The following is a 17,271-nucleotide window of genomic DNA, read 5'->3' on the forward strand; positions in this document are numbered from 1 at the left end:
CTCACCCCCCCCCCCCCCCCCAGTTCTTCCACTTTCTCTATTCTGTCCCTGTCCCCCTTCTCACCTCCACCTTCCTCTCCTTTCCTCCTCTCTCCTTCCCTCTCTCTACCTTTTATATCATTCTGTCCTCCGAATTCCTTTCATCTTGTTCTGCAGCTATTGAGTCATCTGTTGAAAAATCTGCCTCACACTATTTCACTACCTCCTCCTCAACATTTCCATCCTCCCCTACCACCTTGCCACAGCCAACCACCAAGGAAACTGCTATCAATGATAGATAATCAACAGTTAGTCTTACTCCAGCTGTCAATGTGTGTGTTTGGATACTGAGGTTGTTGTGTGTGTGAATGTGTCTGCTTTTTACTATAGAAAGGGAAAGAGGTCAAAAGCTAATGTAAATACTGTTTTCTGTTGCATGTTCCTACATGTAACACATTATTCAACTATAGGTGAATGGTTGCTTTTCCTTTATTTTACATGGTGTTGCAATTGTCAGTGACAGGCAGAATGGTTACCAGAGTGCATTAGTATTGTTTATGTTTAGTGTTGGAAGACATGTTAGAGTAGACAAGGGGCATGAACAGCGTCAGATGTTGAGTGATCACTAAGATGTTCTGTACCCATGTGAGACAGCATTATTAGCACCTGGCAGAGTTTGAAAACAGCTTCATTGTAGGTCTCCATTTGGCCTTCAGGTTGAATCATGTAGTATCTACATGTGTGGGGAATTTAGATGTGACAATGGCCCAAAGTGGTGCTGTACTACCCTGGACACTGCCAGGTTGTTTGTACATTTCACTTGATTTTGTAATCACTGAAATAACATCACACATCCTCTCAACCCTCAAAGTTTCATTCTGATTTCTCATGCTCTTCTGGGTCCTTCACTCTTTTTGTCGGGCAGTCTGTAGAGGTGTAAATCCAAACTTCTGACTTTCCACATGCTGCAGTTTCAATAGTTTTTGGTAAACTATGCAACTAAAACTGCTGCTATTGCATGTGCAAATTAGGTTCTCACATGCAGAATCAAATATAGTTCTTACAGGGTTATTAGGTTCAGGTACATATCCATCAAAAAGGGCATATAAACACTTGAGATGATGTTTACAGTGATGGAAACTGAAGTTACTGCAAAATTAAATATCTTTTCTTTTGGGACTGACAGAGAGGTAGTCCAATCATAAATGAATTATTCAGAAAGTCAGGCCTTATGTAAATTCTGGCAACATATCTACGAGAACTAAAGAACAGAATTAAAATGATGGTTTGGCTTTGTGTTTTGCAAGACAGACAACTCTGTTGCCTTGTTTCTGTGCAACATCATGTCTTCATTTTATTCTATCTTTCAAAACAGAAATCTCTTACACTCACTCTGGACAAGCACAACATTTTATCTGAGGAAATGCAAAGTAAAATCAAGTTGGTGACCAGAGAGAAAACCTTAATGGGCTCTCAAAATATTAATTTTTATTACCTTATAAGTCAGCCCCAAATTTACAGAGACTCGATAGTACGCAATTATTCTTGAAGCGAGATGTTTCCCATGTTCTATACAGTCGGCAAGCTTCTCGAGGAGACAGAGTGTGTCCTGATATTCTTTCTGTGAATCATCTGCTTGGTCAGTACTTATGCTGTAGTTAAGAAGACTATATGAGGCTAAAAAAACAAAAAGGAATAGTTATGTATGTACATAGGTGTCTGTAGCATTAGCAAATGAGCAAACTTTTAACCAGCAACACGATTACCTGATGACATAGAAGAAAGTCGTTTTGACCTCACTGATTTTTTCTTGTATCCTCCTGTTACGTTTCTAGGTTGCTCTGGATTCAACAAAGCCCTATATTCCGCTGGAAGCTGATATGGTGTTAACTGACCTTCAGCTAAATCCATGCACATTAGAACAAGTTGCAAGTCCTGTGGAGAAACAAGAACCTATATCAATTTTGTAGTTGAGCAAAAATGCTAAGAAATAAATCAGCAGATAAAACATATATCTTAGCAGAAATTATGTCAGTATAAGGATTATAATGAAGATAGGTGACATCACTCTTCAGGCAACACAGCTAACTGTGTGTTTTCTATCAGAGCACCTATAGAGAGTGTTCAACAAAAATTGTCCTATATTCTACAGAGGAAAGTACTTGTCAAAAAAATCATATACATATATAAAAACAAAGATGAGGTGACTTACCGAACAAAAGCGCTGGCACGTCGATAGACACACAAACAAACAACAAACATACACACAAAATTCAAGCTTTCGCAACAAACTGTTGCCTCATCAGGAAAGAGGGAAGGAGAGGGGAAGACGAAAGGAAGTGGGTTTTAAGGGAGAGGGTAAGGAGTCATTCCAATCCCGGGAGCGGAAAGACTTACCTTAGGGGGAAAAAGGACAGGTATACACTCGCACACACGCACATATCCATCCACACATACAGACAAATATGTCTGCTTGTGTCTGTATGTGTGGATGGATATGTGCGTGTGTGCGAGTGTATACCTGTCCTTTTTTCCCCCTAAGGTAAGTCTTTCCGCTCCCGGGATTGGAATGACTCCTTACCCTCTCCCTTAAAACCCACTTCCTTTCGTCTTCCCCTCTCCTTCCCTCTTTCCTGATGAGGCAACAGTTTGTTGCGAAAGCTTGAATTTTGTGTGTATGTTTGTTGTTTGTTTGTGTTTCTATCGACGTGCCAGCGCTTTTGTTCGGTAAGTCACCTCATCTTTGTTTTTATATATAATTTTTCCCACGTGGAATGTTTCCTTCTACTATATTGAAATCATATACATATATGCAGAAAGCAAAAATATTCAGATATGGACAGAAACAAGGAAAAACCATTTTATTTTATGGACAATTTCGGAGTTAGGTTTTTCTAATTTGAATCTTATTTTTTGAAAATTTTGTTGTTCTTTTCTGATGACTTAATTCTTAAGAGTAATATGTTCTTTACTTTGCTCCTTCAGTGGTATTTTGAAAGTGAAAAATACTTATAAATTACAATACACTTACTGATGTCTCACATCAAATCTATCTATATCACTCAAAATAAAAAATCTATGATATCTGTGGAATGAAGAAAATGTCATATTTTGGAACATTTTTAAAAACCACCTAGTCAAAATATTTTTTGCATTATAGTTTATGTGAAATATTCAAGTCCCTAGATATGGGCCTGGACTTAACCTCCATTAGCAAAGACCCTTTTTTTAAAACTCATTTACTTAATGAAATATCCTCCCCCTTTTCTTCCTGATTTCCCTCAGCTCCTTTTCCTCTTTTCTCCTACATTGTAATTGCACTATTCATTTTATTTTAATTTCTCTTTTCTTCTCCTTAATCTCTCTTTACTTCTCACTCTGTTAATCTATCATCTCTGGCACAGTGCTTGCCTATGTTTGATGTTTGATCTCCTCCTTTTCTGATGGCTTCCCCTTCATTGTTGGCTCCCTTCATCCTCACAACAGGTGAGTCCCTCACATCTACAGGTCTGAGTGAACTACTCTTCATTTATAACACACCCAAACCTACTCTTCTTTCCTTCCCAAGAAAGGAACTCATATTTATGAAAGCTGGGATAGCTTCTTTTACATGTGGCAATAAGCAGCAATTAGAATTTCACCTCCTACAGGTAAATTCTTTTTTTTATCCTTCCCATTTTGTGATTTGCTTTGTCTTTTTCTTTTTTAGAAATTTTTGTGATAAATACTTTGTTGACTTCTGATGCAAGCGTTTTCTTATTGTGAAACTCACTCTTTTGCATTCAGTCACAACATTCTCAATAAATGTCAGGGCCAATCAATGGATATACTAAATCTTAAATCTCTAAGCAATAAAATGATACAAGTCATAATCCTATGTGATCTATCCATGGCTTTCAACAACGCAAATCACGCAATTATTATAAAGAATAGTGGGATTAAGTCATATCTAACAGATAGGAAACGAGACAACAATTACTGGAGGTGATGGGATTCCAGCATCACCTGAGTGAGGGTAGGGTAATTGTTGGAATTTCACAAGACTCAGTATTGGGTCCCTGTTTCTTAAATTCATAACTGATGACCTATTTTCTTCCACTGCAATGTCCATCTCACCTTGTTGGTAAAACGGCAGAAAGTATCTGGAAACGTACGTGAACAGTGCCTTTGTTGATATCCACAACTGATTTAGCTGTAATGGACTTGCTCTTAATATCACAAAATCCAGTGTGTAAAGTTGTACATAACACAAAAGGAACAAGAGGACACAAATTTAACATGTATTGGACAACAAATACAACAATTATTCTCCTCCAACTTCTTGGATCTATACACTGATGCCATATTAAATTGGTCCTACCATATTCCAGACATGGCAAAAATGGTTTAATTCAGCATTTTTTCCTTAAGCATAATTGCATCAACTACATGTAACAATGGGATAAGAGCTGCTTACTTCAGATACCGCCATTCATTGTTTATGGCACCACCTTTTTTGATAATTAGCCTTTTGTAAAAAAATTTTTGTTTTTATGCATTATGAGTGCTGTCCATGCAAGATATTCTTGTAGGATTCTGTACCAGAAACATCAGAGTTTCACACTGATTTCACTAATCATCTTCTCCCTCACACTGCTTTTATATATCAGACAGCAATGCAGACAGCAACACAGTGTCTGCTATGTTATACTACGAGTGGTGTGAGTGGTGGGTGCCTTGCATGACCAGTTTATCACGCCTCTGAGGAGAATGGTCACATGGGCCAATCCAATCATTTCTAGGACATATTAAGATGCCGCACAGAGCAAACAAAGGAGTAGGGAGCTGTTGTATGATATACAAAGTGTAACTACTTTTTCAGGGAGATCTCCTATGAAAACTTCGGATGGGGACTTGAGTTGTGCATGATGTTTGATCTGGCTGGACTTACTACACTGATTATTATCAATAACTGCATACAAATGATTTTCTACAACATTGATCATAATTGTGTAATACTTCATTCAAAACAGACATTCAGTGGTAATATGTAACAGTGGCAACAAGGAATTTCAAACTGTCCATGGTACATCATGGGCAAAGCCTTACTTGAAACTCTCAAGCAAACTCAGCAACAGATTCAATCCCTGGAGAAATTAAACAGTAGTATATGGCACCATTTGCTTCACAGAAAAGGAGAACTTTGAGAATTCCTTAATGTCAGCAATCTTGTCCTTTCTTCTTCTTCTTCTTTTTCTTCCTCCTCTTCTTCCTATGCCATGCCTTACAGGGTTGGCAGGTTAATCTGGATTTGGTAGTATTAGTGGTAGGAGGTGGCCAGATGCCCTTTCTGTTGCCAGCCCTTTCTCATTGGCACAGAATTTGATTACCACATCCTTCTTGCTTTTAGTGCTATCCCACAGGAAACTACATGAAAGTTTCCTTAATGTTTGTCAGTCTTATAACTGAGATAGCATGCTGGTACCAGCCCTGTATTCACCTTGTCAGATGTGGAAACTCTCCAAAAACCACCTCAGGGCAGCCAGCACATAAATCCTTGTCATTAACGTGCTGGGTGGAATTGATCTGGAACCAGCACACCACCTACAATCCACAAGTGTGGCTATCTGGGTGTGTAATGTCAGCAATTTTATGCACAGTCATTAATCAGGGATTGTGTCATTTAGCTGGCACCAGATAGAGAGAGACAGCAGATTTCAAAATGACAAGATCTCTCTTCAGAATGAATGTTGCAAAATGAAGAGCATTTTTTACAAAAGGTGATAAATGAAAAAACATAAAATTTTTGAGGAAATGCATATTTGAAATATAATGATGAAAAAGACAATTTATAATTTACACTGCTTTTGTAAGCATGATTCTGATTGTGTGTTTGACTTTTCATTGTTTATATCAGAGTAGAGGGACAAAGTTTCCTAGTTTTTTTTTTAAGTCAATAAATGCAAAGATGGAACTTAAAAGTTTTGTTAATATACAAATTCAAAGTGATTTTTTTCTGTTTCTTTTTTATCTTTAACACTAATTACAAAGAAAGCTACTCTATTGTTCATTTTGATTAGAGATACAATAATGTACTACAATATAACCATTTTTTTCCATAAATGTTTGATAAGTAGAAGTACAAAACAATGTCAACAGTGCATTTCATGACCACAATAAAAAGTCAAAACAGAATTTCACAGCAACCAAACAAATTTCACCCTTGTACACAAAGGAGTTAATTACTTAGCCATAGCTTTCTTTTATTGTGTGAAAAATAAAACATTTTACCATGAGGAAATCTGTGTTCTCTGCTGCAGCTATGGCTTGTCCTTCACTAGTTATCTACAACGATTGCTTTCAGAAGCTCAAGAAACAGTTTAACTTTTATGCTTTATATGTGGTTTTATGACAGTCATTACAAGTGTACAATCATCTGACTTATAGCAATATGTTATATTATTCCTGTGAGTTTTGAGAATTTTACATGCTATCAACGATGAGGTTGTTACAGTTGTCTATTAATTACATAAAATGTTACCTGATTTTTATGTATGAAAAACTTCTGCAGCCTGCAACACGAAATTATGTCACCCTGGTCTAGCAATTTTCCTATAACAGAATCAAGTTTCAGTATTTCTTCAGTTATTTCTAAAGTTTTTGACTGCTGAATTTTGTCAACTCCTGATAACTCTAGCAACTGTGTTTTTAAATAGCAGAGCTTCTGAGTAACATTACTCTCAGGAACTGTCTGAAAAATGAAAATCACACTGTGTTGATTGTAAGGTATTTCAAATCAATAAAAATTGGAATGAAACAAAAATTATAACTAAGAAGATTGTAACCTGCGAGTTTGTATCTAAATGAATCCAGCACAGCCACATTTCAAATTCAACTTCATCTTCAATTTGTCGATCCAAGATGCCACTGCTTAGTCTCGCTTTCTGGTACCACATTAATGACAAGTGCAGGATGCAGTATCTGAAACACGTTTGGTGCATATTGTGAGTTTTTAATCATCTTCTGCATTTAGAAGAACATTTTGTATTTGCCTTAGTACTCACTGAAATTTCAGTGATGCACCTGGCAGAAGATAAAAAAAGGTACAAAAAGGATAAACATTGAACAAACATTATGTATCATAAATAACTCAGCTGTAATCTTGGGATAGAGCCTTTGACTAGGAATAAAAATGTTTGATCCAGCCACTGTTTAAATTTTGAATAAAACTCATCAGTAATGGTGGCCAAAGAGTTATGGTATGAAAAGACACCTTTGTTCTGACAAGAACCTTGTCAAAGAGGGTGAAGGAACAGACTGAGTTTCACAGCAATCTCTTGCCCTCAGTGTAGAAAATGCCCTAAACGGTGAGAGAATCAGCAGTTATCAACAGCATGAGGATGCAGAAGGCAATAGAAACCACTGCATCAAGAAAATGTATGCAGTCGCTCAGGACACATTGCCTGTAACAAAGTAGGACGACAATCCTTTCATTGTCAAAAGATTTCAGATCAGATCCCATTTGGTTCTCCAGGATGGGAAGCCTTAGGGGTCTTACTGCAAGGAAATGACTGAATAACCAATAAAAGGTTATCATTCTGTGAGTTGTGGCATGAAACCTCAGAAGTGGTAGGGAAGCTACAATATCTGAAAAAGGAAAAAGCAAAGGTTCAAGTCAGATATAGTGGTTGTCAGTGAAGTGAAACGGAAAGAGCATAAGGATTTCTGATCGAATGAATATACGATAATATCAACAGCAGTAGAAAATGGTATAATGGGAGTAGGATTTATTATAAACAGAAAGGTACACCAGAGAGTATGTTACTGTGAACAATTCAATTGTAGAGTAGTTTTCGATAGCTATCCCATGCCAACAACAGTAGTTCAAGTATATGTGCTACGGTCACAAGTAAAATCTGAAGCAAGAGAGAAAGTATCTGACGGTATTCAATGGGTAACCCAATATGTAAAGGGAGATAAATATCTACTAATCATAGGAGGTTAGAACACAGTAATAGGAGAAGGAAGAGAAGGAAGAGTTACTTGAGATTGCGAACATGGTAGCAGGGATGAGAAAGGAGAAAGCTACAGCAGTGTTCAAAAATCTCAAGAGGAGTAGGTATACCTGGAAAAGGCGCAGAGTTACAGGCAGGTTCCATCTGAATTACATCATCATGCGACAAAGATGCCAAAATTAGAAACTGGATTATAAGGCGCACTCAAGAGGAGAGATAGGATTGGATTGTAGCTTCCTAATAATGAAGAGTAGACTGAAGTGCAAGAGAATCATCCAAAATAATCAGTGTGGAAAGATATGTGCTACTGAAGTAGTGAAGAACAATGAGATGCATTTGGATTTCTCTAAGGTTGTAGAACTGTTGAACATGTTCAGTGAAAGACAGGAATACATCAATATAAATCCCTTAGTAATTAAATAAATAGGAAGTGCAGAGAAGCACAAGTGAAATGGTTAAAGAAAAATGTAAAGAAATCCAAAAGGAAATGGTCACTGGAAGGACTGATTCAGCAAATGGAAAAGTCAAAACAGCCTCCAGCAAAGCAAAATACAATGGCATTCATATTAAGAGCATAACGGGCATTCCACTGTTACTCATTGAGGAGAAATTGAAAAGGTGGAAGAGTACACTGAAGGATTTTGCAAAGGGGAGGTCTTGTCCACCAACATGATAGGAGAAGGAACGGGAGTTGGTAAAGAAAATGTAGGAGGACAGTATCAGAGTCACAGTTTAATAGAATTTGGATGACTTGTGAGCCAATGAGGCAGAAGGGATAGATAACACTCCTTCTAATTTGTAAAATCATTGGCAGAAGTAGCAACCAAATGAGTACTCAAGTTGGTTTGTTGAATTGCGAGACTGGGGATACACCATCTGAATTTTGGAAAAGTATCATTCACATAATCCCAAAGTTAATGAGGGCAGACAAATGTGAGAACTATCACACAATCACAGTTGTTGGGTGACAGCCAGTTTGTCGTTTCGAAAGGTAGAGATCTTAGAGAGGCAGTTTTCATTCTGTGACTGGTAATGGAAGAAAGACTCAAGAAAAATCAAAACATGTTAATACGAAAAAGTGTTCAACAGTGTAAGATGGTGCATGATGTTCAAAATTCTGAGGCAAATAGGGGTAAACAATAGAGAAAAATGAGCAATATACAATTTGTACAAGAACCAAAAAAGAACAATAAGTAAGGAAGACCAAGAATGAAGTGCTAAATTAAAAAGAGAATGAGACAGGCATGCAGTCTTTTACACCCACTACTCAATCTACACATTGACGATGCAATGATGGAAATAAATGAGAGGTTCAAGAGTGAGATTAAAATTTAGGGTGAAAGAATAACAATGATAAGATTCACTGATCACACTGCTATCCTCAGTGATAGGAAGATTCGGGGTCTTGCTGATCCATATGGACAGACTAATGAGTACTCACTATACATAGGGAGTAAGTGGAATAAAGACTGAAGTAATGAGGAGTAGCAGAAATGAGATTAGTGAAAAACTTAACATCAAATTTGGCGACTACAAAGTAGATGAAGTTACGGAATTCTGCTAGCTTGGAAGCAAAATAACAAGAGACAAAATACAGAAGACATAAAAAGTAGGCTAGCACAGTCAAAGGGGACATTCTTCACCAAAAGAAGTCTACTTGTATTACACACAGGATTTGAGTACAAAATTTCTGAAAATGTACATTTGGAGCCTACTGTACTGTAGTGAATCATGGGCTGGAGAAAACTATAAACAAGAGAACTGAAGTGTTTGAGATGTAGTAGTATAGAAGGATGTTGAACATTAGATTGGCTGATACGAGGTTGTCCAAAGAATAGGCAACAGGAAAAGGTAGGCATGGAAAATACTGACAAGAACAAGAGACAGGATAATAAAACAGGTTAACACACTTGGGAATTACCTCCATGGCACAAGAGAGAGAGCTGTAAAGGGTAAAATATGTAGAGGAAGAAAGTGACTGGAATACATCCCACAAATAATTGAGCATGTAGGGGTGCAAGTGATACTTTGAGATGGAGAGTTTGCCACAAGAGAGGAATTTGTGGCATGCTATATGAAACCAGTCAGAAGATTGATGACCCATATACATCATAAATAGAACACACACACACACACAAACACACACTAAAATACGTAGTTCAATAGAAAAAGAAAGATGCAAAGGAGGAACAAAAGGATCTTAGCATACAAGTGTTGGATAGAAGAAATGATTACATTAAACCTTTTACCACCAACAGTGCAAGACATGTTATGCAACATAGAAGCAAGAATTTCGTCATTAGTTGTATTACTAGAATCCTTTGTACATTTTTTTTTTCAACTGATTGCATTTTGTTGATTTGTCATGAAGATATACACTACATTATACCTTGCTTCCTAAGCACTTCCTAGATAATTGGTGGGGACATGATTCCCATCATACGAGGGTTGAAACTTTAAGAGTGGCAACTATTTATTTACAGCTCGTACAAAATATATCTTCAAAGTAGTCACCAGCACTGTGTATAACCCATTGCCAGTGATGCGGAAGTCGTGGAATATTCTTGGCAGTGACAGTTGCGTTGACAGTTCGAGTGGAGCGGTCTATTGCCAAACGAATTTGTAGCAGTTCTGAAGCGAATGCCTTGGAGTGTTTCCTCCAGTTTAGAAATCAAGTTGAACTTACGAGGGTTTAAGTCAGGGGAGTGCAGTAGGTGTTATAGCACTTAGCAGCCCCATTAGTCCAACAAATCAGTAACAGCTTGCACTGTATGTGCTTGACCCCTGTCCTGCAAAATGATGGTCAGGTCCTGCACAAAGTGTCATCACTTCTATCTCTAAGCTGGTCATAGCTTGTGTTGCAAAACTGAACAGTATAGAGACAGAAGTAATGACAATTTCTGCAGGACCTAACGACCATTTTGCAGGGCAATGCTTAATCACGTACAGTGCAAGCTGTTAATGATTTGTTTGACTAAGTGCTATACCACCTACTGCACTTCCCTGAGTCCAATTCGATTTCTAAACTGAAGGAAACACTTCACGGCATTCGCTTCAGAACTGCTACAAATTCATCGTGCAATAGACCCTGCAGCTCGAACTGCCAACACAACTGGCACTGCTAAGAGTATCTTACACCTTCCACATCACTGGCAATGGGTTATACACAATGCTTGTGACAACTTTGAAGGTCAGTAAAACTTTGAAACACGTATCTATTTTGTACAAGCTGTATATAAATACACTCCTGGAAATTGAAATAAGAACACCGCGAATTCATTGTCCCAGGAAGGGGAAACTTTATTGACACATTCCTGGGGTCAGATACATCACATGATCACACTGACAGAACCACAGGCACATAGACACAGGCAACAGAGCATGCACAATGTCGGCACTAGTACAGTGTATATCCACCTTTCGCAGCAATGCAGGCTGCTATTCTCCCATGGAGATGATCGTAGAGATGCTGGATGTAGTCCTGTGGAACGGCTTGCCATGCCATTTCCACCTGGCGCCTCAGTTGGACCAGCGTTCGTGCTGGACGTGCAGACCGCGTGAGACGACGCTTCATCCAGTCCCAAACATGCTCAATGGGGGACAGATCCGGAGATCTTGCTGGCCAGGGTAGTTGACTTACACCTTCTAGAGCGCGTTGGGTGGCACGGGATACATGCGGACATGCATTGTCCTGTTGGAACAGCAAGTTCCCTTGCCGGTCTAGGAATGGTAGAACGATGGGTTCGATGATGGTTTGGATGTACCGTGCACTATTCAGTGTCCCCTCGACGATCACCAGTGGTGTACGGCCAGTGTAGGAGATCGCTCCCCACACCATGATGCCGGGTGTTGGCCCTGTGTGCCTCGGTCGTATGCAGTCCTGATTGTGGCGCTCACCTGCACGGCGCCAAACACGCATACGACCATCATTGGCACCAAGGCAGAAGCGACTCTCATTGCTGAAGACGACACGTCTCCATTCGTCCCTCCATTCACGCCTGTCGCGACACCACTGGAGGCGGGCTGCACGATGTTGGGGTGTGAGCGGAAGACAGCCTAATGATGTGCGGGACCGTAGCCCAGCTTCATGGAGACGGTTGCGAATGGTCCTCACCGATACCCCAGGAGCAACAGTGTCCCTAATTTGCTGGGAAGTGGCGGTGCGGTCCCCTACGGCACTGCGTAGGATCCTACGGTCTTGGCGTGCATCCGTGCGTCGCTGCGGTCCGGTTCCAGGTCGACGGGCACGTGCACCTTTCGCCGACCACTGGCGACAACATCGATGTACTGTGGAGACTTCACGCCCCACGTGTTGAGCAATTCGGCGGTACGTCCACCCGGCCTCCCGCATGCCCACTATACGCCCTCGCTCAAAGTCCGTCAACTGCACATACGGTTCATGTCCACGCTGTCGCGGCATGCTACCAGTGTTAAAGACTGCGATGGAGCTCCGTATGCCACGGCAAACTGGCTGACACTGACGGCGGCGGTGCACAAATGCTGCGCAGCTAGCGCCATTTGACGGCCAACACCGCGGTTCCTGGTGTGTCCGCTGTGCCGTGCGTGTGATCATTGATTGTACAGCCCTCTCGCAGTGTCCGGAGCAAGTATGGTGGGTCTGACACACCGGTGTCAATGTGTTCTTTTTTCCATTTCCAGGAGTGTAGTTGCCACTATTAAAGTTACAACCCTCGTATAAGCATCACTGCTGACTTCATCAACAGACTTGAGTCACACCAAGTGAGCAACTTGGACATTTTTGTCAGTTTTGGCGTGGTCTCACATCTTACAAGGGTTCCACACACAAGGTCACTGATTCTGATCCACAATAAATTTCAGGTGAGCATCACTGTTTTGTTTCCAAATACTCTTTCCTCAACTTTGCTTGTATTTAACAGTGAACCTTTTGAAAAGAATGAGGGATCACCATATGTAAGCTCTCTCTCTTCATCAGTGGGAACCTTTCTTTATCTATAGAGTTTAAGGAGAGAGTACTGACATCAGCAGCCTGTTTATCAACCATTTAGTATGCAACATCTTGCAACATATGGATGAAGCTGTAAATATAGATGTTGCCCAGCTGAGATATAGTTTTAGGAAATGAACCCTGACTGGCAGTATTCTCAAAATTTTATCATGTACAACAGGAAAACATTAACCAGTTTTTTGCATCTACTTTCTCATTTTCTTTTTATTAACCTTTATAGAAATGAGTATGAGAGATATGATGTCCATGAATTCACTGCCATATCCTTTACAAACAGGAAAATTGTTATTTGTGCATCTTGCTGAAATGTTTGCAAGTTGCAGTTTTCATAAGCATACTGATTGCGTTATTACATAACATTTGATACAATATGACAACAGGCTTACCTCTCTGTGAGTGTTTTTGCAGCTTGCGAACATTTGCGAAAGAACTCTGCGACTAGTGCTGCATTTACTTGTTCATCTGAAAATATGTTGTGCCATTTTTTCCAGAAATTTTCTACATCTTCAATATTTTCAGATTGGTTTAATGCAGTATAATCATACAAACACTGAAAAATTAAATGGAGTTGAAGTTTGTATACTAAACATTACCAAAAATTTATAATAATTTTCTTTCCTTCAAAACAATTTCTTCTGTCACCTCAACTTTTGCTAATGAGTGAGAAAACGAGACGATAAGACTGGTACCAGTGACATAAATCTCTTAATTATTGATTTAATAACATACAGAAAAATAAAGTAAATTTTTGTTCTATTATCTTATACTACTGTTTATCTAACATGATCATTCAGTAGAAACATTACATGTGAAATACAGCAAATAAGTAAATTTGTGATGAGCTAGAATTTTTTTGTCATTTCATGTTCTTCATGAAATTATCTTCAAAGCACATATTATAATTGTAAAAATCTTTTGCACAAAAACACTTTAATGTGTTTACTGAAAATTAAGTATTTTTATTTCATTAAGGAAATTTTCATCAACTTTGCAAACATCACAAGCAAACGCAAAAGTAATTAGGTAATATGTTTTGTTGGGAATAACAGCATTAGTCAATTATTTGCATCATTAAAATTGGGTTTTGTTAAGTAACAGAAACCTTTTTACAAAATTATTTTTATTAAAATGTGTAAATGACAGTTTTTGGGAAAAACTATGGCAGTCTGAATATTAATACACAAATTATAACAGATTGGTATAATTTTTAAGATTAATAATAAAAGTAATTTCATGTTATTCAATAGTCTTGTGCAAGTCTTTCAATTAAGATGTCCCTTTCTCACAGTTAATGAAAATAATAAAAATTCAGTAATTTTAAGTTGTAAATTGTTGCATAGTTATGATCTTAATCAAAATATTGTTATAAATGTGAAAATTCAAAATATGTAAGCCAATGCAACACTTTTCATAGAGAAGTTACATTGTGTAGAATGCAAATGACTGTTAATGATTACTCTTAGAGAACAGTAGATTTGCACTGCTCAGTACAATAAGCTATTTAGTAGCTCTTCAATTAGTTATTTTATTGCAGCAATTAGCCTCCCATTAATCTCCAATTAATTTTGTTAACGAGTCTGTCTTTAGCATGCAGTCTGGCAATTCAAGGCCTTCGCCTGCGACCACAGCTATCTGCATTACAGGTATGGTCTGCACATTGCCACTGCTCTGGCTCTTTAGGGGTGACCTCATTGACAGACACAGACAGGCATGGTGTATCAACCATAACGAGCTGGACTGTGTTCAAAACACAACAGTCTGTTTTGATGTGGAACTACAGCCAGCACCACAGAAACATGCTGCACTTGCTTTGTCATGAGAGGCATTACCCTCAAGACCAGTGATGTGCGCATCCCAGACAATAGTGCCACAATCAGAAGCACCACTCTGTTACAATGATTCATGTGCTTTCCAAGAATTGACCAGACATCACTCTGTCAGGCATGTATTTATGAGAAGGGTCTGCCATTCTCTGGAAGTTTAATTTGCAGAGTCACTTCATGCAATTCCATAACAGAGCAAATGCCAGGATTTACAAAACATGGTTCTGGTAGCAGTTTGTTCTGGAAGATACAGAACTGCAGTCACTATAAGCAGCCAGATTTCACCCTGCGAACTTTTCCCCCTCTGACTTGGCCTCCCACAGATTCGGTGCTCCAAGACTAGTATTTTTGTTTGGAACTCAGACCATCAACTTTGATCAACTACACTACTGAAAAGACTCTGACACTTCCTGAACAGGTGTGCTAAATGAACGTACGATGTATTAGCCCTACTGTACACTAGTTCAGTGACTCCTGTCATTGTGATTCCTTCTGGGGAACTTATAATCTTTCAAACACTTTTCTGAACTGAGACTAAATAATCCTTATTGTTCATGACTCATTAATTTGTGGTTAAGTCCAGTCAGCACACTAAGTCAATGACGAATGAGTTTGTTTGTATTTTTGCATTTTTGTGTGGAATGAAAATAAATGCTAACTGACTATAACCAGGGAAACCAGTTATTGAGTATGTGCTACCATGAAGTACACATCAATCTTAGCAATGAAGATTTTTTTAAGGGTCATTTTGTCATACATGTTCCAGTGTGCTAAGCAAGTTTTCTTGTTCCACCATGGCAACATAGAAACAAGATGAGCTGTACAGTTCATGATGACACATGACAATATGCTTTTCACTTAAACCACTCTGTTGCCCACACCTGTCAAGTTCTTCTATGCCTTAACCCTGATGTAAGTACACATACCTTACCTTATGTTCAGCTAAAATTCCAACTTAATGTCAATTGTGCTTCACACTGCTATTTGTATTTTTGCACACATGCATGCCCTACACTTACTGAAGTGTCTTCAATGGCACAGCAGGACTCTCAGCCAGTCCTCAGTGCTACCACACACCATTAAATTCTAAGTTGTCCTCCATGATGCAACAGGGCTCCATGCTGGTCCTGCCTCTTCAAATTCTTAGTGCCCCATACCACATGCTCCACCATCCCTGATGTCGGCTGTGATATTCCTGGACTCCCAGCCCACCACTGCCCATTGTGTGGTGGAAGCCCACAGCATTTCAGCTGCCACAGAACTGACTCATGTCCTCCAATCACAACATATTTACTACCACTCATTTTAAGGCACTTTTGGATGATTAGACACCTCTGGGTACTACAGTCGTGCATGACCAAGTAAGTAAGCACAAAATGAGAGGTGCACTGAGCACAGCATAACTGGATAGGCTGCCTGCACCACTAGTCACGCCCAAGCATAGAAGCCATGATCACATTCTAAGTAATGTTTGATTCCGTGTTTGCATGCAGCCCTGCAGCATGAGGAAGCCAGCACACTAAGAATTAAGATTGAAACCAACATGTACACACTGAAGAAAAGGGATGGTATAAGAAATGATGTATGGAATAAATATCTATTGGCTGTAGACAAAATCATAAAGTCTACTGGATACATGTACTGTATAAACTGCTCTTCATTATTGTGTTTTGGCTTGGGTAGGATTTGCTTAAAGAAACACAATTTTAACCAATTTTACACTGACACATCTTCTTCAGGGATACTGGCAGTAACAGAAAATAGTATAACAGCAAAGTGACTTGCAATGTGTGCCAAAAACATGAGATCTTTTAATATTGTTTCTCGTGAAGATTCCAAAAAAGTAGGCCAAGAATGACTAGTTCTGGGTGCACAATATGGAGAAGTCAGCATCTGAGATGGCATCGCACATTTCTTTACTGTGAGTAGAAATATCAAAGAACAGGCTGATGTGATTTGAAAGAACATAATGCCTTGGGTTACTATTGAAGTTATTAATAAAGCATGTGATGCAACAGTTAATATGTGGATTGGTTTGCATAATCAGATGCATTATTCAACCCTTATGGCACATTACATAATCACAGATTTGTCTGTTGTGAATAATGTTTTATTTACAATTAAATTTGTCTTATAAAGAAGACATAAGTAAATATTATGAAACAAACAGAAGAAAGGATGGATGATTGGGACATTTCACCTGACACGTTGCATAATTTTGTTTTTGTCACTGGCAAAGGTACCAATACAATAAAAGGCTTCGAAAATCGAAAAAGGGTTCTTTGAGCTACTCATTGTATAAGCACAGTATTTAGCTAAATTTTTGTTGAGGATAGCACCTTGTTAAATCATGCCCCGCACTTCGCAGATCAACTAAATACTGCAAAACTATATGGTACATGAAGTGGCCTCTCCTCATATTTGAAACGAGAAGTGTGTACATGCTGAACAGCTAGTTTACTATACTAGAATCTTTACACACTAAAAA

At 38.8% G+C, this 17,271-nt stretch overlaps 1 protein-coding gene across 1 annotated transcript in view; it reads right to left on the reverse strand.

The window, feature by feature from the left end:
• Positions 1 to 17,271, reverse strand: part of LOC126483618 (spatacsin) — a 410,710-nt gene that overhangs the window by 136,207 nt on the left and 257,232 nt on the right. The window contains exons 23-27 of the mRNA XM_050106663.1: positions 13,347 to 13,510; positions 6,804 to 6,939; positions 6,500 to 6,709; positions 1,746 to 1,914; positions 1,475 to 1,656 (exon numbers count right to left, since the gene is read on the reverse strand). Of these exons, the coding sequence (XP_049962620.1) occupies positions 1,475 to 1,656; positions 1,746 to 1,914; positions 6,500 to 6,709; positions 6,804 to 6,939; positions 13,347 to 13,510 (861 nt within the window). The remainder of the gene's footprint in view (positions 1 to 1,474; positions 1,657 to 1,745; positions 1,915 to 6,499; positions 6,710 to 6,803; positions 6,940 to 13,346; positions 13,511 to 17,271) is intronic.

Source organism: Schistocerca serialis, chromosome 6 (genome assembly GCF_023864345.2).
Source record: "Schistocerca serialis cubense isolate TAMUIC-IGC-003099 chromosome 6, iqSchSeri2.2, whole genome shotgun sequence".
Classification (NCBI taxonomy): Eukaryota; Metazoa; Arthropoda; class Insecta; order Orthoptera; family Acrididae; genus Schistocerca; species Schistocerca serialis.